This window comes from Hypanus sabinus, chromosome 10 (assembly GCF_030144855.1).
Source record: "Hypanus sabinus isolate sHypSab1 chromosome 10, sHypSab1.hap1, whole genome shotgun sequence".
Classification (NCBI taxonomy): Eukaryota; Metazoa; Chordata; class Chondrichthyes; order Myliobatiformes; family Dasyatidae; genus Hypanus; species Hypanus sabinus.
Window position 1 is genome coordinate 50,561,635 of NC_082715.1, and position 26,010 is coordinate 50,587,644.

At 44.1% G+C, this 26,010-nt stretch overlaps 2 protein-coding genes across 3 annotated transcripts in view; one reads left to right on the plus strand and one right to left on the minus strand.

The window, feature by feature from the left end:
* Nucleotides 1-26,010, minus strand: part of vsnl1a (visinin-like 1a) — a 123,044-nt gene that overhangs the window by 61,640 nt on the left and 35,394 nt on the right. The gene's annotated exons all lie outside the window — the stretch shown is intronic.
* The window catches only part of LOC132401317 (uncharacterized protein K02A2.6-like), a 44,602-nt gene continuing 34,794 nt past the window's right edge, over nucleotides 16,203-26,010 (plus strand). The window contains exon 1 of the mRNA XM_059983450.1: nucleotides 16,203-16,962. Within this exon, the coding sequence (XP_059839433.1) occupies nucleotides 16,317-16,962 (646 nt within the window). The 5' untranslated portion in view covers nucleotides 16,203-16,316. The remainder of the gene's footprint in view (nucleotides 16,963-26,010) is intronic.

A 26,010-nucleotide genomic window follows, 5' to 3' on the forward strand; every position in this document is an offset into this window, starting at 1 on the left:
AGCAAATTTATTAAGACATTGCAACACACACAAAATGCTGGAGGAACTCAGCAGGCCAGGCCGCATCTATGAAAAAGATATTTCAGGCCAAAGGCCCTTCATCAGGCAAGTGTTCAGTGATCTGGAATGTGATCTCACTAGTGCTCTGTACAATTGTAGTAAGGTATCCCCATTTCCATACACCAAAATCCTTGCAAGGACAATATTCTATTCGCCTTCCTAATACCTGCTGTACTTGCGAGCTCCATTTGTGTTTTACAAACAAGGCCCCCCTTGGTGCAGAAAGTTGCAGCTTTCTCTTATTTTTTGTTTTCTTTCCAAAATGACAGACTTCACATTTTCCCACATTAGATTCCATTTTTAAACGCACTCGCCTATCAATCGCAATGAACACAAAGTACACTGCAGATGCTATGGTCAAATCAAGACGTACAAAAAAGCTGGATGAACTCAGCAGGTCGGGCAGCATCCATTGAAAAAAGCAGTCAACGTTTCGGGTCGAAACCCTTCATCAGGACTAAAGGAGGAGGGGGCAGGGGCCCTATAAAGAAGGCGGGGAGAGGGTGGAAAACCAATCAGAGGAAAGATCAAGGGGTAGGGGAGGGAAAGCAGGGAGGGGAGAAGCTGGAAAGGTGAAGAAAGAATATAAGGGGAAAGCACTATGGTTAGTAGAAGATGGCAGAGTCATGAGAGGCGATCGGCAGCTAGAAGAGGAGACAGAGTAGAGGTGGGATGGGGGAAGGGAGAGGGAGGGAATTACCGGAAGTTGGAGAATTCGATGTTCGTACCAAGGGGCTGGAGACTACCCAGATGGTAGATGAGATGTTGTTCCTCCAACCGAAGTTTGGCCTCATCATGGCAGTAGAGGAGGCCACGTATGGACATATCCGAATGGGAATGAGGGAGAGTTGAAGTGGGTGGCAACCGGGAGATCCTGTCTGTTGTGGCGGACGGAGCAGAGGTGCTTGACGAAGCAGTCCCCCAATGTGTGTTGGGTCTTGCCGATGTAGAGGAGGCTGCACCAGGAGCACCGATTACCCCAACAGACTCACAAGTGAAGCGTTGCCTCACCGGGAAGGACTGTCTGGGGCCCTGAATGGTGGTAAGAGAGGAGGTGTAGGGACAGGTGTAGCACTTACGCTTACTGGGATAAGTACCAGGTGGAGATCTGTGGGGAGGGATGTGTGGACCAGGCAGTCACGGAGGGAACAATCCCTGCGAAAAGCAGAGGGGGTAGAGGGAAAGTGGTGGGGTCCTGTTGAAGGTGGCAGAAGTTGCGGAGGATTATTTGCTGGATCCGGAGGCTGGTGGGGTGATAGGTGAGGACAAGGGGGACATGGTCCCTATTGTGGTGACGGGAAGATGGGGTGAGGGCTGAAATGCGGAAAATGGAGGAGATGTGGGTGAGGGCATCTTTGACGATGGCAGAAGGGAAACCACGATTCTTAAAGAAAGAGGACATTTGGGATATCCTGGAACAGAAAGCCTCATCCTTGGAGCAGATGCCGCAGAGACGGAGGAACTGGGAATAGGGAATAGCATTTTTACATTTGGCAGGGTGGGAAGAGATATAATCAAGGTAGTTATGGGAGTCAGTGGGTTTGTAGAAGATCTCAGTGGACAGTCTATCTCCAGTGATGGAGACCGAGAGACCGAGAAAGGGGAGAGATGTGTCCGAGATGGACCAAATGAATTTGAGGACTGGGTGAAAGTTAGAGGCAAAGTTGATGAAATTGACGAGGTCAGCATGGGTGCAGAAAGCAGCACCAATGTAGTCGTCAATGTATTGAAGGAAAAGTTGGGGAGCAGTACCAGTATAGATTTGAAGCATAGACTGTTCCACATAACCCACGAAGAGGCAGGCATAGCTGGGGCCCATGCAAGTGCCCATAGCTACACCCTTGATCTGGAGAAAGTGGGAAGAGCCGAAAGAGAAGTTATTAAGTGTGAGTACCAGTTCCGCCAACCTGAGGAGTGTGGTGGTGTTGGGGAACTGGTGAGGTCTATAAATCGCAATAAACCATTTGCATATTCCTCACCGCTCATCTCCAAGTAGGCACAATGCATTGACCACCTCTCTCATCTCTGCCACTGACAACTCAGCCAATTTCACAATGGTCGATATGCAAATTGATTTGAATTCATTGAACGTTGTCCTTGGTAAAGATCTGGATCTGTCCAGTGGGCCACTACGGTCAGCTTGTTCTGCATAAGAGGGACCAACTATGCTGACTCGGAGAGGTATTCCATATTTCTGTACTTTTAGCAGGCAAGTCCAATTCTGAGGCTTACGCTCAATCTTCTGACAACTATCATCTTTTAAATATCTTTGAATTTGCCTTCAAATGTCTCTGATGATCTGAGACATTTAAAAGGCTTTTAAGTAGATTTAAATAAATTTCAAAGTAGTTTTCCTCTGTCACCATCACCAACAACTTTTCCCCACTATTGTGACACTAAAGCATCAAGAATCCATGTAAACTGAAGGGATTGTGATCTGGCTGCAGCTGAATCCTTGCCTTAGCAGATCTGTACACCACCACTGGCAAGTTCGAATGCGGCGTAGAATGTCAGATTCAATATAGCTACCCTGTTTTAATACACGATTATGGAATGCTGATAGATTGTTTCCACAAAGACATAGCTGCATTAAAAAAACATTCATATTGTGGGTCAAATGGCTTCATCAACTGCTTCTATGAAGTCCACATAAATAATATTCATAATCATTCTTCTGCTAACTACAGTGGTCATCTTTGCAGAAAATGTTATTAGATTCATCAGACATTCTCCAATCTTCACAAGTTCATGCCGGCTTTCCTTGGTCAACTGAAAATTCAAGGTGTTTCATTACTCTAAATGAAAGCATTAATTACCCAATCGCAGAGGTTACACATGTAAAATTTTTGAAACATGATACAGGCAATTTTTTGTAAAGGAATGTTATATTGTAGCAAAATTTTCAATTTCCTTTTTAATTGTTTAATCCAACTTTAATTTTTTGCTGCTCTTCACATAGTTCATTTTATTTAGAGATACAGCACAGTTACAGGCCCTTCCAGCCCAACGAACCTGTGTCATCCAATTACACCTACGTGATCATCAACCGTATGTCTTTGGAATGTGGGAGGAAACTGGAACACCCAGAGGAAACCTACGCAATCATGAGGAGAGTGTACAATCTCCTGACAGAGAACAGTAGAATTGTCCCAGCTCACTGGCTCTTTAACAGGATTACACTAGCCCACTACACTGATGTACCAACCATCTTTCTTCTCCCAATCACTTTGATGTTAATTGTCTTCTATTTATGGTCACTCCTTTCCAACTGCTACTTCACAATTTGCAGAAGGATCACTAATATATTAGAAAACTGATATTTATTTTCTTCTCTTTTTACCCATATGACACAACTTAATGCAAACCTTGGATAATACAAGGCTCTGGTAACATCCTCAGAACATGGGAGCTATGAATAAAGGTGATTACTCTAACAACCAGGAATTCAGAGCACACAGTGTTCACTTAACAGACATACGTGCAAAATATATGTATATAATTTTTTTAAGTTTTCACTGTGAAGATGCTAGCAGTATGGTGGAAGTTCCAGGTGTCGGGGGAGCATAAAGTGTGTGAGGTTACCATAACTAGACAGAAGGTTCTCAGGAAACTGAAAGGTCTGAAAGTAGATAAGTCAACTGGACCAGATGGTGTACACCCCAGAATTCTAAATGAGGTGGCTGGGGGCATTATAATGATCTTCCAAGAATCACTAGATTCCGGCATGGTTTCCGGAAGAATGGAAAACTGCAAAAGTCACTCCACACTTCAAGGGAGAGAGGCAGTGGAAAGGAAATTATAGACCAGTTAGCCTGACCTCAGTGGTTTTGGCAACATGTCGGAGTCGATTATTAAGGATGAGGTCACATTTGGAGGCATATGATAAAATAGGCCATAGTCAGCATGCTTTCCCCAATGGAAAATCTTACCTGACAAATATGTTGGAATTATTTGAGGAAATAACAAGCAGGATAGACAAAGGAGAATGGGTTGATGTTGTGCACTTGGATTTTCAGAAGTCCTTTGACAAGGTGCCACACACGAGGCTGTTTAACAAGCTACAAGCCCATGGTGTTACAGGAAAGATTTTAATATGGATAACGCAGTGGCTGACTGGCAGGAGGCAAAGAGTGGGAATAAAGGGAGCCTTTTCTGTCTGGCTGCCGGTGACTAGTGGTGTTCCACAGCAGTCTGTGTTGGGACCAATTCTTTTTATGCTATATGTCAATGACTTATTGATGGAATTGACAGCTTTGTTGCAATGTCTGCAGATAATACAACGATAGGTGGAGGGACAGGTACATTTGAGGAAGTAGAGAAGCTACAGAAGGACTTAGATTTGGCAAACAAATGTCCGATGAAAGACAGTGTCAGGAAGTGTATGGTCATGCACTTCGGCAGAAGAAATGAAAAGGCTGACTATTTTCTAAATGGAGAGAAAATACAAAAAACTGAGGTGCAAAGGGACTTGTGAGTCCTTGTGCAGGATCCCCTAAAGGTTAATTTACAGGTCGAGTCTGTGGTGACGGCGGCAAGTGCAATGTTAGCATTCATTTCAAGAACCATAGAACACTACAGCACAGTACAGGTCCTTCAGCCCTCCATGTTATGCCGACCTATATAAACCTTTTAAAAAAAAAAGGTACTAAACCCACATTACCCCATAACCCTCCATTTTTCTTTCATCCATGTGTCTGTCCAAGAGGCTCTTAAATACTCCTAATGTTTTAGCCTCCACCACCATCCCTGGCAAGTCATTCCAGGCACTCACAACCCTCTGTGTAAAAAACTTACCCCTGATGTCTCCCCTAAACTTCCCTCCCTTAATTTTGTACATGTGCCCTCTGGTGTTTGCTATTGGTGCCCTGGGAAACAAGTACTAACTATCCACCCTATCTATACCTCTCATAATCTTGTAGACCTCTATCAAGTCCCCTCTCATTCTTCTACGCTCCAAAGCGAAAAGTCCCAGCTCTGCTAACCTTGCTTCATATGACTTGTTCTCCAAACCAGGCAACATCCTGGTAAATCTCCTCTGCACCCTCTCCACAGCTTCCACATCCTTCCCATAATAAGGTGACCAGAATTGAACACAATACTCTAAGTGCGGTCTCACCAGAGATTTGTAGAGTTGCAACATGACCTCTCTACTCTTGAACTCAATCCCCCTGTTGATGAAGCCTAGCATCCCATTGGCCTTCTTAACTACCCTATCAACCTGTGCAGCAACCTTGAGGGATGTATGGATTTGAACCCCAAAGTCCCAAGTCATCCACACTCTTAAGTAACTGACCATTAATCCTGTACTCAGTCTTCTGGTTTGTCCTTCCAAAGTGCATCACCTCACACTTGTCCGGATTGAACTCCATCTGCCATTTTTCTGCCCGACTCTGCAGCCTGTCTATATCCTCTTGTAACCTTCGACAACCTACAGCTCCATCCACAACTCCTCCAATCTTCGTGTCTCCCGCAAACTTACTCACCCATCCTTCCGCCTCTACATCCAGGTCATTTATGAAAATCATAAATAGCAAGGGGTCCCAGGACAGATCCCTGCAACACTCCACTAGTCACTGACCTCCAGGCAGAATACTTTCCTTCCACAACTACCCTCTGCTTTCTTCTTTTAAGCCAATTTTTTTATCCAAACAGCCAAGGTTCCACTTGGCCCATGCCTCATGACTTTCTGGATGAGTCTCATGAGGGACCTTGTCAAATGCTTTGCTAAAGTCCATGTAGACCACATCCACTGCCCTACCCTCATCAATTTCTTTACTTCTTCAAAAAACTATCAGGCTCGTGAGGCACTATCTTCCCTTCACAAAGCCATGTTGACTATCCATGAGTAGACTAGAATCCAAGAGGACTAGAATATAAAAACAAGGATGTAATGTTGAGACTTTATAAAGCACTGGCGATGCTGCACATTGAGTATTGTGAGCCGTTTTGGTCCCCTTATCTTAGAAAGAATATGCTGAAACTGGAGAGGGTTTGAAGGAGCTTAACGAAATGATTCCAATATTGAACGATTTGTCATATGAAGAGCATCTGATGACACTAGGTCTGTATCCACTGGAATTCAGACGAATGAGGGGTAACCTTATTGAAACCTATCAAATGGTGAAAGGCCCTGACAGAGTGGAAGAGAAGAGGATGTTTCCTGTAGTGGGAGAGTCTAAGACTAGAGGTCACAGCCTCAGAATAGAGGGGTGTCCTTTTAGAAAAGAGATGAGGAGGAATTTCTTTAGCCAGAGGGTAGTGAATCTGTGGAATTCTATGCCACAGGCAGCTGTGAAGGCCAAGTTTTTTACGTATATTGAAGGCCGAGGTTGATAGATTCTTGATTGATCAGGACATGAAGGGATATGGGAAGAATGTAAGAGATTGGGGCTAAGAGGAAGAAAATGAATCAACTGTGACAAAATGGCAGACCAGACTCGATGGGCCAAATGGCATAATTCTGCTCCTATATCTTATAGTCATAAAATGGTATCACACTGCTTTCCTTATTTGAAGAAAATGCATGTAAAATTTATACACTCTCATTACAGATTTTATGTTGACTGGCTTCCTTTAGTCAAATTCACCGCCAAATTGTGAGTCTGTCCCTGGAACGTAAGCACTTCGATTTTTTCTGTTATGAATTGACATTAGGCTTCTGTAAATCTTCACAAGGAGTTGACTGTATCAGTATCAAAAACTGACTTATCATTATATATCACCAGCTTCCACAGGTAATAATCTTGCTCAAATCATTTTCTCCACATGAACATTTATGATATAATTTTCAATACAACCCAAATCTCTTTACAGATCATGATTACTTTAATGAGAATCCCATTGCCGAGTCTGTTATATGCTCATTAGACTGCTGACTCCAAATCTCTTATTCATTTGAATTGTCTGATTTTCCTTCCAACATTGCTGTGTCTATATTCTCCTCTCCAAGTTAAACTGTATCAAGCTTGAACATGTGTACAGATAATGATGCCATTAACAACTCTGCCAGAGAAAAAACAAGAATGTTAAGTCATATGATATTTAAACAAAAAATTTGCTAATTATTTATCTTGATGCCAGAGTAGCCTTGGAATATACTGTGTACATCTTCAAAGCTAACTACTAAACGCACAGATTTTCTGCTGCCCCATTGGAAGCAGGGTGAGAAGGCAACATTAACAGATGTTTGATCCTGTTATATCTTGTAGCACTCTCGAATAGATGGGTGCCAGGTATTCAAGTCAGCTGGTAATTTACACAGGGCAATTTCTCTTGGTTCTCCAAATGGAATTACTGGTACAAGTGTGGGAGACACAACAGCATAGCTGGAAACCCAGGTTCAATCCCAAACTTGGATGCTGTGTGGAGTTTGCATGCTTTCTGTACAATGGTGTGGATTTCCTGTGTTCTGCTTTTCTCATACATTCCAAAGCAATACAGGTTAGTAGGTCACTGTACATTCCTACACATTAGAAGCAGAATGGTCGAATATGAGGGGGATCGATGAAATGTGGTGGACTAAAACCTGAATGAGTGTAGGATTAAATACAAGCGCATGTTTGATGGTTGGCGTGAGCTTGTTGAAGACAAAGGACCAATTTCCATGCTGTATGTCGTTACCTCTGTAACCACAATTCTGCTTAACTCAATCAAGCATCCATTTGAGTTAGCATCAAGGAACACAAGAAACTGACTACAAACATTACTATGGACTTAATGACATCTTAGCTGGTGTTCCTCTGCATTGCTGACAGAAGTTCCTCTAACTCTATCGATGATCAGCTATCACAACAAAAATCCTGTCAATGGGCTTGATAGAGTTTGGCAGGTAGCTTTTCTACAGTCCTATCCCCAACAACTACTTGATTCCTCATCACAAGCCTATTACATCTGCTGATAATTCAAACATGCAATTATAGAGCAGCTGTAAATGGGTTCAGTTAGTTCAGATCTACTCTGAAGGTGTAACACAGATCATCTTTAATGCATTTTGTCAAGCCTATAAACTGCAGTGTAAACATTCATGATCAGCGTTTGAGGACTTCTACACTAATCAGTTATTACATTTTATGTTGACAGACATACAAATTCCTTTTGATATCCACTTTAGGACCCAGGATGACCAATTTGTGATAGTATTAAAACAAAAAAAAAAATCAGAAGATAAATTGATGGGAATTCCTTCAAATTAAAGATAATTGCTGGTGGGACTTTCTCAGTTTGTACATAATTTGGTACCCTTCAGAGAATGCAAGGCAAATGTTGCTGAAAATTTTGGCCCATTTTCCAGAACATAGCTGAAGACAGATCTTTTGTTGTAACCGAAACACTGCATGCTGGCTTTTGGGTTTTCTACATCAGAATCATCCTTGAAAATATTATAGTCTCCTCTCCACATTAAACAAGCTCAATCATGTCAAAGGTGGCAAAGATGCATTAACCATTCTCAGAATCAGATTTAATATCACTGGCATATGTTCTGAAATTTGTTAACTGTGCCGCATCAGTACAATGCAATACATGATAAACAAAAAAACTGAATTACAGTAAGTAAAAAGTTAAATTAAGGTTAGTGGAAAAATAAATTTCAAAAAGTAGTAGTGTTCATGGGTTCAATGTCCACTTAGGAATTGGATGGCAGAGGGGAAGAAGCTGTTCCTGAATCACCCCGAGTGTGCGCCTTCAAGCTTCTGTACCCCCTTCCTGATGATAACAATGAGAAGAGGGCATATCCTGTGTGGAGAGGGATCATGGATGTCACTTTTCTGAGGCACCGCTTCTTGAAAATGTTTTGGATACTAGGGAGGCTAGTGCCCATGATGGGGTTAACTAATTTTGCAACTTGCTATGATCCTGTGCAATAGCAACCACCAACCCCCCACCATAGCAGACGGTGATGCAGCCAGTCAGAATGGTCTCCACAGTGTATCTGTAGAAGTTTCCGAGTGTCTTAGGTGACAAACCAAATCTCCTCAAACTCCTGATGAATTATGACCGCTGGAGTAAACCCAAGAATGTAAAGTTGTAAGATCCTTAAACAAGAATTTAGCCTATTATTATGAAGCATTAGAACATACGCTCCTTCAAAGCTATTTAGACCATAAGACATAGGAGCAGAATTAGGCCATCTGGCCCATTGAGTCTGCTCCGCCATTCAATTATGGCTGATCCTTTTTCTTCTTCTCCTGGACCCCAGTTCCCGGCCTTCTTCCCATATCCTTTGATGCTATGTCTAATCAAGAACATATCAATCTCTGCCTTAAATACACCCAACGACCTGAGCTCCACAGCTGAATGTAGTAACAAATTCATAAATTCACCAGCTTTGGCTAAAGAAATTTCTTCACATCTCTATTTTGAAAGGGTGCCCCTCTATCCTGAGGCCGTGCCCTCTTGTCCTAGACTCTCCCACCAGCAGAAACATCCTTTCTGCATCTCCTGTCTAGGCCTTTCAACATTCAAAAGGTTTCAATGAGATCCCCACTCATCCTTCTGAATTCCAGCAAGTACAAACGCAGAGCCATTAAACATTCCTCGTATGATAACCCTTTCATTCCTAGGATCATCCTTGTGACCCTCCTCTGAACCCTCTCCAATGCCAGCACATCTTTTCTAAGATGAGGGGCCCAAAAATGTTCACAATTCTCAAGGTGAGGCCTCACCAGTGCCTTATAAAGCCTCAGCATTACATCCCTGCTCTTATTTTCGACCTCTTGAAATGAATGCTAACAAGGCATTTGCCTTCCTCATCACCGACTCAACCTGCAAATTAACCTTCAGGGTGTTCTGTACAGGACTCCCAAGTCCCTTTGCATGTCAGATGCTTGGATTTTCTCCGTTTAGAAAATAGTCCGCACATGACCATGCATTTTCCAACATTGTATTTCATTTGCCATTTTCTTGTTCATTCTCCTAAGTTGTCTAAGTCCTTTTGTATCCTACCTGTTTCCTCAACACTACCTGCCCTTCCACCAATCTTTGTATCATCTGCAAGCCTGGCAACAAACCCATCTATTCCATCATCCAAATCATTTATATACAGCACAAAAATAAGCGGTCCCAACACCGACCCCTGCAGAACACCACTAGTCACTAGCAGCTAACCATTCCCACTCGCTACCTCCTACCAATCAGTCAATGCTCTAACCATATTAGTAATTTTCCTGCAATACCATGGGCTCTTAACTTGGTAAGCAGCCTCATTAATGGCACCTTGTCAAAGGCCTTCTGAAAGACCAAATAGACAACATCCACTGCATCCCCTTTATCTATCCTACTTGTAATCTCCTCAAAGAATTCTAACAGGTTCATCAGGCAGGATTTTCCCTGAAAGAGACCATGCTGTCTTTGTACTAAGTTGTACCATCTTGTCCTGTGTCACCAAGTACTCCATCACCTCGCCCTTAACAATTGACTCCAATATCTTCCCTACCACTAAGGTCAGACTAACTGGTCTATAATTTTCTTTCTGCTACCTTCCATGTACACTTGCATTTGCAATTTTCCAGTCCTCTGGAACAATGCCAGAGTCCAATGATTTTTGAAAGATCCTTTCTATTGCCACCTCTAATGTTACCTCTTTCAGAACCTTAGGGTGCAGTTCATCTGGTCCAGATGACTTATGTACCTTTATTATTTCTCATGCCTCATTTTCTAGTGCTCCTGTATCCACTCTCATTTCTCTTTTATTTTAACATACTTGAAAAAGCTTTTACTATCCACTTTTATATTATTTGCCAGTATCCGTTTCAAATTTCATCTTTTCTCTTCCAATGATTTTTTACTTGATCTCTGTAGGTTTTTAAAAACTTCCCAATCCTCTATCTTCCCAGTAATTTTTGCTTTGTTCTATGCCCTTTCTTTTGGTTTTACAATAGCTTTACTCCCCTTGTCAGCCACGGTTGTACTATTTTACCATTTGAGTATTTCTTCCTTTTTGGAATACACATGTCCTGCACCTTACTCATTTTTTCCAGAAATGCACGCATTGCTGCTCTGCTGAGATCCCTGCCAGCAGCTCCTTTCAATTTACTTCGGCTGACTCCTGTCATTTTCCTGATTCCACTAATCGTAAGACTCTTGGCAGTGTGGAGGATCAGAGGGTTCTTGGGGTCTGAGTCCATAGGACGCTCAAAGTAGCTGCGCAGATTGACTCTGAGGTTAAGGCAGCATAGGGTGTATTGGCCTTCATCAATCGTGGAATTGAATTTAGGAGCAGAGAGGTAATGTTGCAGCTATATAGAACTCTGGTCACACACCACTTGGAGTATTGTGCTCAGTTCTGGTCACCTCACTACAAGGAGGATGTGGAAACCATAGAAAGGGTGCAGAGGAAATTTACAAGGATGTTGCCTGGATTGGGGAGCATGCCTTATGAAGACAGGTTGAGTGAACTCGGCCTTTTCTCCTGGGAGCAACGGGGGATGAGAGGTGACCTGATAGAGGTGTACAAGATGATGAGAGGCACTGTTCATGTGGATAGTCAGAGGCTTTTTCCCAGGGCTGAAATGGCTGCCACAAGAGGACACAGGTTTAAAGGTGCTTGGGAGTAGGTATAGAGGAGACGTCAGGGTTAAGTTGTTCTTTTTTAAAAACGCAGAGAGTGGTGAGTGCGTGGAATGAAAAATCCTTGTGGGTAGAGTTAAACTGCAAGAACAAAAAGACATTGATGGGAGTTATAGAAGGCCTCCAAACAGTAGCCAAAATACGGGGTGCAAATTGTAGGATATACCAAAGGCGTGCAAGGAAGGTCATATTATGGTAGTCATGGGGGACTTCAATGTGCAGGCAGACTAGGAAAAACAGGCTGGAACTGAATCCCAAGAGATTTGTACAATGCCTGCAAGAATGCTTTTTAGAGGAGCTTGTGGTTGAGCCCACTTGGGAATAGGCAATTCTGGATTTGGTGTTGTGCAATGAACCAGATTTCACTACTGAGCCCAAGGTAAAGGAATCCTGAGGATCCTTTGATCATAATCTGATAGAATTCACAGTCTTTTGAGAGGGAGAAACTGAAATCAGACATGTCAATATTACAATGGAGCAAAGGCAACAACAGAGACATGAGGGGCGAGCCGGCCAAAGTTGATTGGAAGGGGACCTCAGCAGGCACAATGATGGAACAGCAATGGCAGGAGTTTCTGGGGGCATAAGTAGTTCATCCCCAAGAAGCAGCAGCATTCTAAAGGGTGAATGAGGCAACCATGGCTGACAAAGGGAAGGCAAAGACAACATAAGAGAAGACATAATATTGGGAAACTTTTAATAACCAACAAAGTTCAACTTCAAAATGGCATAAGGGAAGAAAATATGGAATTTCAGGTAAACTAGTCAATACCATAAAAGAGAATACCATTTATTTTCCAGATATTTAAAGTGCAAAGGAGAGGCAAGAATGAACATTGGGCCACTGAAAATGACATTCTGGAAGTAATAATGGGGAATGAAAAAATGGTGGTCAAAATATGTATTTTGCACCAGTCTTCACTGTGGAAGACACTAACAACATGCCAGAAATTTGAGACAAATCGGGGGTAGAACCAAGTACAGTCACTTCTACTAATGAGAATGTGTTTCAGAAGCAAAAGGTTTGAGGGTGGATCAGTCACCAAGACTGGATAGAATATACCCCAGGACTCTGAGAGATGTAGCTGAAGAGGTTGTGAAGGTGTTAGTAGTGATGTCTCAGAAATCACTAGAGACAGGTTCCATGAGACTGGGGGAAAAAAAAATCACAAATGTCATTCCACTGTTTGATTAAGTCACTGTTCTGAGCAGTGACAGATCTGCAATCAAAAGCACAAGAAGACATAGCTCAATAAGGTTCATCGAGTGAGTACACAAGGCATCGATTTGCGGCAGTTTGGTGTTTTGACAGTAGCCAATCACCGATTGATATTGAGCAGCAAGAACAAATTAAAATAAGGCGGGACAAGAGCAGCAGTCTTGCTGGAGTGAACAGTGTTAGAGTAGGGATTTTGAGGCTTTAACTCTTCAAGGCTTCAGCAAGGAGAGGAATGAGTGAGTGAGAGAAGGTGAAAAATTGAAGGGAGATTACTTTTCTCCCAGTCTATTTATTGTTTTTCTTCTTTATATTTGACACATTGTGGTGAACTTTGTGCCTGTCTGGACATGCCCCCTGCTGAATGCTCCTGTGGCTCCTCCCACAGGCCCCTGTATAAAGGCGATCTGAGGCCTGAAGCTCGGCCTCAGTCTCCAGGACATAGTATGATGGACACTCACTCCTGGTTCCTTCTTCCAGTCAATAAAAGCCGATATCTCGCCTTACATCTCAGTGTGAGTTATTGATGGTGCATCAATTTTATTGACTGGAAGTTTTAAAACATGGAAACCGTTTTGCATCCGGACCAGTTGGATTTGGACCCTCAAGACCCTGAAGCAGCTCTCGCTTTTGAACACTGGCTTGCATGCTTCCAATCGTACTTGGAGGAGGTTCGTGCAACTGAACCCGCCGTTATGCACAGAATTCTACTCTCGAGGGTCACCCCCAAAGTTTACTCCATTATCCGGGACCTGCCGACCTACGATGGGGCACTGGACGCCCTCAAAAGACAGTACCTGCGGCCGGTGAACACCGTCTACGCAAGACATCGTTTAGCTACCCGGCAACAGCGGCCTGGCGAATTGTGCGTTGAGTTTCTCCGAGCACTACAGACACTCGTCCGAGCTTGCGACTGCAAGACGCTCACGGCAGAACAGCATGCGGAGCTGCTAGTGCGAGATGCCTTTGTGACGGGACTGAGGTCAGTGTACATGCGCCAGCGGCTGTTGGAAAATGCCGACCTTACCTTAAGCTCGGCGATCGAGACGGCCAACGCTCTGGAAGCTGCGCTGCACTACGCCGACGCTGTCCAGTCGCGCGATTCCCCGCCGGTTCCGTGGACACCTCAGACCCCGCCACCGCCGGCTCTCGGGAGCGAATTCGCCAACGCCGCTGCCAGTCGCGATTCCACGAGCTCCCCGAACCCGACCACAGCGGCAGCTCGTCGGAAGCCTGTGCTTTGTTCTTTCTGTGGCCATAAAAAACACCCTCGACAACGCTGTCCAGCGCGAGAAGCGACCTGCTCCAGCTGCGGAAAGCGGGGCCATTTCGCCAAGGTCTGTAAGTCTCAACTTCGAGCGGAGTGCAGCGCTGCGGGTGAGACGTGGGGGCCGCCATCTTGCATGCCCGGATGTGGGCGGCCATCTTTGTCGGCATCAGCACGCCGCGCCCCCGACCCTCCGATGCTTACCGGGTACCCCGGATGTGAGCGGCCATCTTTGTCGGCGTCAGCATGCCCCGCCCCTCCGATGCTTACCGGGTACCCCGACGGCGATTCAACTCTGGCCACTGTAACTCTCGACCAAAGCGCCCCACACCAGCTTGCAAGATCCATGATGGACATCCGGGTGGAGGGGCACAGGACTAGATGCCTGTTTGACACGGGCAGCACTGGGAGTTTTATTCACCCGGACACAGTGCAACGCTGTGGACTTGCAACGCGGCCGGTAAGTCGGAGGTTCCATTTGGCTTCTGGGTTGCAGTCCACAGACATCCGGGTGGGTTGTGTAGCGACTTTGGTGGTGCAAGGCACAGAATATCGGAACTTTGAGCTGTTGGTCATGCCTAATCTGTGCGCACCTGTGCTATTGGGGCTGGACTTCCAGAGCCACCTCGAAAGTGTGACTATGGTGCATGACGGGCCCCTCCCACCACTCACTGTCAGGAATCCTCAGTTTTGTGGGACTTCATCACTACTGACCACACACACACACGGGCCCACACGTCCCATCCAGCACCATGCCGACAGCTGCGCTACCGACACCACTTGCAGTCTCTCCACCCTCAAGGTCCCTCCCCCACCGCTGTTCGCCAACCTGACCCCTGACTGTAAGCCTGTGGCAACTAAAAGCAGGCGGTACAGCGCGGGGGACAGGGCCTTCATTCAGTCGGAGGTGCAGCGGCTGCTCAGGGAGGGGATCATTGAGCCAAGCACAAGCCCTTGGAGGGCCCAGGTGGTTGTTGTTCGGACTGGGCAGAAAAATAGGATGGTGGTGGACTATAGTCAAACCATCAATAGTTTCACGCAGCTTGACGCGTACCCCCTACCCTGCATCGCGGATATGGTCACCAGATTGCTCAGTACAAGGTGTACTTGACAATAGATCTGAAATCCGCTTATCACCAGCTCCCCAGCTGCCCAGAGGATCGCCCCTACACCGCCTTCGAGGCGGGCGGCAGGCTCTATCACTTCTTGCACGTCCCTTTCGGTGTCACGAATGGTGTCTCTGTCTTCCAGAGGGAAATGGACCGGATGGTGGACCAGTACCAACTGCAGGCCACATTTCCCTATCTGGATAACATCACCATCTGTGGTCATGACAGGCCAGATCACGACGCCAACCTCCAACGGTTTCTCCAAGTGGCCGCAGCTCTGAACCTTACTTATAACAGGGACAAGTGTGTGTTTGGAACCACCCGCCTTGCTATACTTGGGTATGTCGTGGAAAACGGGGTTATTGGCCCTGATCCCGAACGTATGCGCCCCCTGTTAGAGCTCCCTCTTCCCACCACTCTCAAGGCCCTCAGACAGTGCCTGGGTTTTTTTTCCTATTACGCTCAATGGGTCCCCCATTACGCAGACAAGGCACGCCCCCTGGTCAAGTCTACCTCGTTTCCCCTCTCTGCTGAGGCCTGCGCGGCCTTCAACTGCATTAAAGAGGACATTGCCAAAGCTACGATGCATGCCGTGGTCGAGACCGCTCCCTTCCAAGTGGAGTGTGATGCCTCCGATTTTGCTCTGGCTGCTACCCTCAATCAGGAAGGCAGACCAGTAGCATTCTTTTCTCGCACCCTCCAAGGCTCCGAAATTCAGCACTCCGCGGTGGGGAAAGAAGCCCAAGCCATAGTGGAGGCTGTTAGGCACTGGAGGCACTATCTTGCTGGCAAAAGGTTCACCTTGCTGACCGACCAGCGCTCGGTTGCGTTCCTGTTCAGCAACCAACAGCGGGGCAAAATCAAAAATGATAAGATTTTGCGGTGGAGAATAGAACTCTCCACCTACACGTATGATATCCTGTACCGGCCTGGCAGACTCAATGAGCCCCCTGATGCCCTATCCCGGGGAACATGTGCTAGCACACAGCTCGACCAGCTGTACACCCTTCATGCACAACTTTGCCATCCGGGGGTCACCCGATTTTACCATTTTGTGAAAGCTCGGAACCTGCCGTACTCCCTGGAGGACATCAGGACGATGACCAGGGACTGCCAAATTTGCGCTGAGTGCAAACCGCACTTCTACTGTCCTGACACGGCACAACTTGTCAAGGCCACCCGCCCTTTTGAACGACTGAGTGTTGACTTTAAGGGCCCCCTTCCCTCCACTGACCGCAATGTCTATTTTCTCAGTGTTATCGACGAGTACTCACGGTTCCCCTTTGCCATCCCCTGCCCCGACACCACTGCCACGTCCGTCATAAAAGTCCTGCTCCAGCTCTTCACTCTGTTCGGGTATCCCTGCTATATCCACAGTGATAGAGGGTCCTCCTTTATGAGTGAGGAGCTGCGCCAGTACTTGCTAGCTAGGGGCATTGCTACCAGTCGGACCACGAGTTATAATCCCCGGGGTAATGGCCAGGTGGAGCGGGAGAATGCCACAGTGTGGAAGGCCACACTTTTAGCCCTTAAGTCAAAAGGGTTGCCGGTCTCTCGATGGCAGGAGGTCCTCCCTGAGGCACTGCACTCTATCCGCTCTCTGTTATGTACGTCCACCAATGCCACCCCTCACGAACGCCTATTCTCTTTTCCCAGGAAGTCTGTCACTGGGACCACCCTACCAGTTTGGCTGATGTCCCCGGGGCCAGTGCTGCTCCGGAAACATGTGAGGAGCAATAAATACTCCCCGCTGGTAGAGAGGGTTCACCTTCTACATGCGAACCCCCAGTATGCCTACGTGGTCTTACCTGATGGGCGGGAGGACACGGTCTCCATCCGCGATCTGGCACCCGCAGGTGCGGCAGACCACTACCCTGAAGGCTCTCCAGTAACTATGAACCCTGCACCAGAGGTGACACCGTGCTCACCAGGCCCTACACAGACTCCTCACGACACTTGTATACCTGGCATTTCGTACGCATTTATACCAGGCGCCTCGCACATGCGTGAGGGATCACCAGCGCCTAGTGGGCAGGAACAAGCGCAACCTCCGTCCCCTGTGCAATCACCAATGTCGTCGGCATCCATGCGATTACAGTCGGTGCTATGTAGATCGCAGCGACAGATTCGACCACCTGATAGACTTGACTTGTAAGAAACTTCGCCACATGGGGACTCTTTCAAACAAAGGGGGGGTGAATGTGGTGAACTATGTGCCTGTCTGGACACGCCCCCTGCTGACTGCTCCTGTGGCTCCTCCCACAGGCCCCTGTATAAAGGCGATCTGAGGCCTGACGCTCGGCCTCAGTCTCCAGGACATAGTATGATGGACACTCACTCCTGGTTCCTTCTTCCAGTCAATAAAAGCCGATATCTCGCCTTACGTCTCAGTGTGAGTTATTGATGGTGCATCACACATTTAGGACAATAGGGATACATGCAATATAGTTGAATGCTCCTCTTGCAGGTTGTGGGAAGGCAGTCCATGATGACTTCACCTGTGAGAACTGCATCCAGCTCCAGCTTCTAACACTCCATGACAAGGAGTTGGAGCTGGAACTGGATGAACGCCGGATCATTCAGGAGGCTGAGGGGATGATAGATAGGACATATAGAGAGGTAGTTACACCCAAGCTGCAGGACGCAGGAGACTGGGTGACAGCCAGGAAGGGAAAAGGAGTTAAACAGACAATGCAGAGCTCTGCAAAATGAGCTCAGTACTAAGTTAAAGGGCAGGATCTCCAGAGTTGTGATTTCAGGATTGCTACCTGTGCCACATGCTAGTGAGGCCAGAAATAGGAAGATCATATGGTTTAACACATGGCTAGGAAGTTGGTGTAGGAGAGAGGGGAATGGGAATGCCAGAACAACTTTCAGTTACGTGAAAAATATCCCACTTCAAAACTCTTAACAGTCAAGGACTCAAGTTACCTAAGATGGAGATGATACAAATATGAATACTACATTCTATGACCTCAAAACATACTTACAAAGCTGCAGCGAATATTCCCCTTCCCAATCCAACTCCATGTTTGTTAATGTCTGCTCTTGTATCTCTGAGCTTCTCATCAATCTCCTTTTAAACCCTGGGATTTAGAACACTCAGTCCTGGGAACAAGGATGAGGAAAAGGCAATTCCTCCAGTATGTACTAGGGAACTGGGACTCACTTTCCAAGATCATGGTAGAAGAAGAAACTAAAAGTTGTTTTGAGCTGAAGACTCAGGTTGCACAACTAGGGACCAAACACTCAAAAGTTATAATTAGGCCAGGTGCCTGTCAACTCATACAGATAAGACCATAAGATATAGGAACAGAATTGTCATTTGGCCTATCGAGTCTGCTCCACTATTTCGTTATGGCTGATCCAATTTTCCTCTCAGCCCCAGTCTCCTGCCTACTCTCTGTATCCCTTCATGCCCCGACTAATCAAGGTGTGATTGTTTGAATGACTTCTTTCTGTTGTAAAATTTTCAAATCATTCCTAGCTAAACAAATTAAACTCTTATTTGCACCAAATAAGAATCAGTACAAGATATAAGATAGTATAAGATGTGGATATCAAATAGGTTAAAATGGCTTTCCAAAAGGAAACCCCCACAATCAATTAGTTTGGGAGGAAGGATGTTGGCAGGAAGAATAGGGAGCACAACCACAAGGTCTGAAAGCACTGAAAAGAAGTTAATTTTACAGCACAGAATAGCAGAGTACAGGCCATGATATTGTGCTAACCTGCTAACCTACTCCAACATCAATCAACTCTTCCCTCCAATTTTACCTTTGGTTGATGGAACAAAACTTTGAGCAAGCAAATGCAGTCACATTCGTCTCACCAGAAAAATAATTTTCCCCAGAGGGGACTTTACGAGCAAGCTAAGTCACTCATTATGATCCTCAAGTGGCTCAGCTCCCACTTAAGGCAGCTATAGACATGACCATAAGAATCTGAAACTTTACTTTGTTTAATGAAGAAACATCAATAAGTGCAGCTAAAACTCAACTTTTTAAGAGTTAGTTTCTCACTCAATAAATCTATTAATTATTTCAATCATATTTAAACAATTTTCCAATTGTACTTTATCTTCTTCCCCTCCCCCACCCACAGAATATTTTATTTCCCTTTCTGGAATAAAGGGAGTGGTAGTGTGGATAAGATGGAGATGGTGTTCTAACATTATTTCCCTATTGTTGTGCATTGAAGTATCCAGTTGAACGCAAAACATTTCAACTGTTAATGCAAATTATTCCCACAGGATGGTTGCCAATGAAGTTTTGACTTCTTACTGCCTAGCATGTACATGCCATGCCATTTGGTAAAATCTGGTACCACCATAAAAGAGAAATTATGGTCTGAAGGTGTCAGCATCAGCACTTTGTGGTGCCAAGGGCAAGGAGGATTCCTCAACCACATTCTGCAAGAGTGATACTCTAGGTCTGGACCTGATGGCAGCGATCATCACCAGTCTCATGATTTTTATGTTAAACCTCCTCCAAGTTTGTCAAAAACCACTGGGTATAGGCCTGAAGTAATTACACGGTGCTTAGGCAGTCAATAGCTCAATACATACAAAGCATATTTTAACAATGACATACAGGTGTGTGAGCACAATCCAAGTCTTCTCCACCAATTACAGTTAACAATGTGTCCTTCCCTGTATAAAAGGACCATTGCCTAGTTTCCTTCCAGTACTCCAATTTTCATCCATGTTCCAAAGATTTGCTGGAAAGTTAACTTGCTATTATGAATTACCCAGTATTATAGGTTAATAATTTTTTTTAAAAAATCAAAAGATTTGATGTAGAATATGCCATGGATTCGAAATAAACAGATGGTAAATAGCACTATTGAAATTGCATCCACCAGATAATTTCTTTCTATGTGTACGATAATGTGACTGGATGAACAGGGAACAATCAAACAGATCAGGCAATTCTCCATACATAGAGAGCTAAGACCAAGACATATCAAGAATTAGGTTTTTTTTGTTATGCCATGGCAATTTGAAGAATTATTTCAAATCGTAATATTATAGTTTTGGAATTCATCATTTTTTGTTGTGTATTTCTTGAGTGATCATTTTATATCTAGGTATCAAATCAGAAAATACTGCATAAAATGATAGTGATTAAATATAGAATCCTGCTCATTACCACAAATAGCTAACAGATATGATTCCCTGCTGCCTGATAAATACGATAATCTTTACAAGTAAACAATAAAATGCATTAGGCATTGTATATTTCAATTTTATGAAAGTTTGTTTTATTGAATATATATTAAACACTGAATTAAACCAGAATATTTCAAAATGTTACAAATATGAATAATATAATTTCAGGATAATCAGCTTTTACATTAGAAATGATAAAAAGTATATAGGATGCAATAAAAGATATTAACGAGGAATCAAAATGAATGATCTCAATCTAAAAATATGCAGAGATACTATAAAAGTTTATATTTTGAAAGTAAAGCATTTAACACATTTATATTTAATTATATCCGTTCATGAAGTCAGTTATTTAAAAGCTCTATTAAAAAAAACCCTTCCAAATAGGATGCAAGCTACAATTAGTGGCCATCTCAAATTGCTTAACTTATCAGTTTCTTTCTAAATATTTGTGAATCTACTCATTGTCAGCATTGGGGCACACCTTGCTGGATCAGGTCAACAGCCTAGATCAACTACCTGATGGTCTCACCATTTGGTGGATCTTTGTCACTCTTGAGTGAGGTCTCCACTGTGCACGTGGCACGTTGAAGTAGATCCCAAGTACCCTGACACTTAAAGAAAGTAGAGCTGGAGCTTTACCTTCCATCAAAACAGCCAATGATTTTTATTTTAATACTTCTCAGTCATCTTAAACATTGATTTTAAAATGAAATCTGAAGTAAACTTTGAAGACCTTCCCCTTCTCATCCCACATCTGTGCCCTGCAAGCCCATTGAAAACCACGGAGTTCTTTGGCTTAGTGTCAAGACTGAGGGGCAACTCCATCAAAATGGTGACTGCCCAGCCATGATGCTATGGAATCCCAGCAAGACTAGATGCAACCAATGGACATCACAGCAGCATCCAGTGGTGACAGAGTATCCACACTGTGAGGATGGAGCAAGTCTGAGATTTGGTTCTGTTTGAATAGCCAATGACAGATGATGGCATTTGGAAGGGCTGACTAGAGGCAGTAGGAACATTTGTACTTCATGGTGATTAACCTGATTATTAAGGGTTAATCTTGTAATGCATGTAGACTACAAAAGCTTCAATGAATCTATTCAATATATAATCCTACATCTTTCATGGAGATGATTTTCACTAACATTTTCAAATTATTATTCCATTCACTTTAATGATTTTGGTGTCATGACCTTCAAATTACCACATCTGCTGTATCAATAACAAAACAGCATCACACTATGCATTAACCATGGTAAAATTAATTTCAGTCAAATCAATTCTGCAAATTGCATGCACTAACGTCTATCAAGATCAAAAATCAGGACAGCAGCAGACAAGTCAGTCCTGACCAGGTCACAGAGAAAGAAACAACCTCTTTAGTCCACTACATCATTAACATGAGGTACCAGAAACCATCTATACTATTCCCATTTTCCAGCATGTTACCCTTAACTTCCAATGCCTTAGTGATTCAAGTGTTTGCCTCAACAGGTCTTGTGAGTGTCTCCGCCTCCACCACCCCTTCTGGCTTGTTGTTCTAGTTTGAAACCACCCTCTGGGAAAATATTCCTTCTCAGATTTCTCTCTAAATCTCCTACCCATTCCCTTAAACCCATGGTGTTTATTTTAGACAGTTAGTAAGAAACATTTTGCCATAGCCCACCTATCCTAAATACGCTCCTCATAACTGTAAACCTCTTAAGCTCCTCCGTTCCCAAAGCATAATCTCTCCTCAAATCAGATACCATCTGCCCAGGCAACATCCTGGTGAATTTCCAGTGCTTATGTTGAGATGATCAGAATTGCTTTTCTATAATCTCCCTTAATTGGAGTAAGGGGAAATATGAGGCTCTCAGGCAGGAACTTGGAAGCATAAATTGGAAACAGATGTTCTCAGGGAAACGTACGGAAGAAACGTGGCAAATGTTCAGGGGATATTTGCTTGGAGTTCTGCATAACTACATTCCAATGAGACAAGGAAAGGATGATAGGATACTGGAACCATGGTGTACAAAAGCTGTTGTATATCTAGTCAAGAAGAAAAGGAGAGCTTATGAGAGGCTCAAAAAACTAGGTAATGATAGAGATCTAGAAGATTACAAGGCTAGCATGAAGGAGCTTAAGAATGAAATTAGGAGAGCCTGAAGGGGCCATGAGAAGGCCTTGGCAGACAGGATTTATTAAGTAAAACCCCAAGTTATTCTACAAGTATGTGAAGAGCAAGAGGATAAGACGTGAGAGAATAGGACCAATCAAGTGTGACAGTGGAAAAGTATGTATGGCATTGGAGGAGATAGCAGAGATACTTAATGAATACTTTGCTTTAGTATTCACTATGGAAAAGGATCTTGGTGGTTGTAGTGCTGAGTTGCAGCAGACTGAAAAGCATGAGCATGGAGCTTTTGGAAAGCATCAAGTTGGATAAATCACCGGGACCTGACAAGATGTACCCCAGGCTACTGTAGAAGGCAGGGGAGGAGATTTCTGTGCTTCTGGCAATAACCTTTGCATCGTCAATGGGGACGGGAGAGGTTCCGGAGGATTGGAGAATTGCAGATGTTGTTCCCTTATTCAAGAAAGGGAGTAGAGAGATGGCACAGGAAATTATAGACAAGTGAGTCTTACTTCAGTGGTTGGTAAGTTGATGGAGAAGATCCTGAGAGGCAGGATTTATGAACATTTAGAGAGGTATAATATGATTAGGAGTAGTCAGCATGGCTTTGTCAAAGACAGGTCATGCCTTATGAGCCTGATTGAATTTTGAGGATGTGACTAAACACATTGATGAAGGTAGAGCAGTTGATGTAGTGTATATGGATATCAGCAAGGCATTTAATAAGATACACCATTCAAGGCTTATTGAGAAAGTAAGGAGGCATGGGATCCACAGGGACACTGCTTTGTGGATCCAGAACTGGCTTGCCCACAGAAGGCAAAGAGTGGTTGTAGACAGGTCATATTCTGCATGGAGGTTGGTCTCCAGTGGTGTGCCTCAGGGATCTGTTCTGGGACCCCTACTCTTCGTAAATTTTATAAATGATCTGGATGAAGAAGTGAAGGGATAGGTCAGTAAATTTGCTAATGACACAATAGTTGGGGGTGGTGTGGATAGTGTGGAAGGCTGTCAGAGGATATAGTGGGACATTGATAAATGGTCTGAGAAGTGGCAAATGGAGTTCAACCCAGATAAGTGTGAGGTGTTTCATTTTGGTAGGTCAAATATGATGTGAGAGTATAGCATTAAAGGTAAGACTCTTGGCAGTGTGGTGGATCAGAGTGATCTTGGGGCCCGAGTCCATAGGACACTCGAAGCTGCTGTGCAGGTTGACTCTGTGGTTAAGGTGGCATATGGTGCATTGGCCTTCATCAATCGTGGGATTTAGTTTAGGAGCCAGGAGGTAATGTTGCAGCTATATAGGAACCTGGTCAGACCCCACTTGGAGTACTGTGCTCAATTCTGGTTGCCTCACTACAGGAAGGATGTGGAAACCATAGAAAGGTACAGAGGAGATTTATAAGGATGTTGCCTGGATTGGGGAACATGCCTTATGAGAATAGGTTGAGTGAACTCAGCCTTTTCTCCTTGGAATGACGGAGGATAAGAGGTGACCTGATAGAGTAATATAAGATGATGCTAGTCATTGATTGTGTGGATAGTCAGAGGCTCTCCTCCCCTCCCCCCCCACCAGGCTGAAATAGCTATCACAAGAGGACACAGTTTAAAGGTGCTTGGAAGCAGGTACAGAGATGTCAGATGTCAGGGGTAAGTTGTTTTTCTTTACACTCAGAGAGTGGTGAGTGTGTGGAATGGGCTGCCGTCAATGGTGGTGGAGGCGGATACAATAAGGTCTTTTAAGAGACTCCTGGATAGGTACAAGGAGCTTAGAAAAATAGAAGACTATGGGTAACTCTAGGTAATTTCTCAGGTAAGGACATGTTTGAAACAGCTTTGTGGACCAAAGGACCTGTATTGTGCTGTAGATTTATGTTTTTCTATGGTTTCTATGCCTTCATGTCAATTTTAAGTCTCCAGATTATCATTCTCAAGAATACCTGGTCTGCAGTTGATTCCTCAATACTCCCTAGGGCCTTTGTTTACATCTGCCCTCTCGTCCTCACAAAATACATGGCATTATGCTCATCAGGACTGAATTCTTTCAGGCATTATGCTATCCGTCTTATAAACTCCTGTTGCCGGACTATCCTCTTCACCATCAACACACCCAATTGTATACCATTTGTAAACTTACTAATCACTCACATTAAGATTGATCATACAGATAACAAACAGTAAGGAACTCAGCACTATGGTACATTACTGATCACTGGCTTCCAACCCATCCGCACCCATAGTCCACTGCCTCTTATTAATATGCCAATTTTGGATCAATTTTGGCAATTTTCACTGGATCTCATGGGCTCTAACCTTTTAAAACAGGCTCCATTTGATACTTGTTTGAAATATTCAGTCAAATTGATCATGCAAGATCTCCCACTAATAATTATGGGGATCGTTGCATGGTCCCTGTGTTTCTAAGTGTAGATTAATCATGTCCTTCAGAATGTTCCCAGTAATTTCCCTACCACTGACATTAAGTTCACTAGTCTCCAATTACCTTGTTTTCCCTGTCACTCCTCTTGAATAAAAACTGCCAGTCATCTGGCACCCCACCAATGGCTTGTGATGATTAAAACATTTTAGCAATCTCTTTCATTGCCTCCCATAGGAACATGAGATCACAGTAAGCCATGGGGATTTATCCAAAATTAAGCTCCCCAAGATTAATAGTTCCTCTTATTAATGGTAACTTGTTTAGAATCTCAGTCCCCTTGCAGAATTTTCCAACAGCAAAGCTTTATTTTTCCCCGAGGGAATACAGATGGATAGCATTCATTTAAGACTTCATCTACATCCTCTGGCTAAATGCACAGGTTGCCTCTTTAGTTCCTAATAAGATCAGATATAGGAGCAATATTAGGCCATTTGGCCCATTGAGTCTCCTCTGCCACTTCATCATGGCTGATCCAATTTTCCTCTCAGCCCCAATCTCCTGCCTTCCCCTCCCCCATATCCCTTCATGTCTTGACCAATCAAAAATCTATCAACCGTTGCTTTAAATATACATAAAGACTTGCCCTCCATTGCTGATTGTGGCAATGAATTCCATAGATTCAAGACACTCTGGCTAAAGAAATTCCTCATCATTTCTAAAAGGACAACCCTCTATTCTGAGGTTGTGTCCTCTGGTCTTAGACTCTCCCACCATAGGAAACGTCCTCCCCACATCTACTCTATCGAGGCCTTTCACTATTTGATAAGATTCAATGAGTTCACCCCTCATTCTTCTGAATTCCAGTAAATACAGGCCCAAGTCCATCAAATGCTCTTCATATGACAAGCAATTCAATCCTGGAATCATTTTCATGAACCTCCTTTGGAACTCTCTCCAGTTTCAGTTCATCCTTTCTTAAATAAGGGGCCCAAACCTGCTCACGATACTCAAGTGAGGCCTTACTAGTGCTTCATAAAGTCTCAACATTGCATCCTTGCTTTAATATTCTAGTCCTCTTGAAATTAATGCTAATATTGTATTTGCCTTCCTCACCACAGACT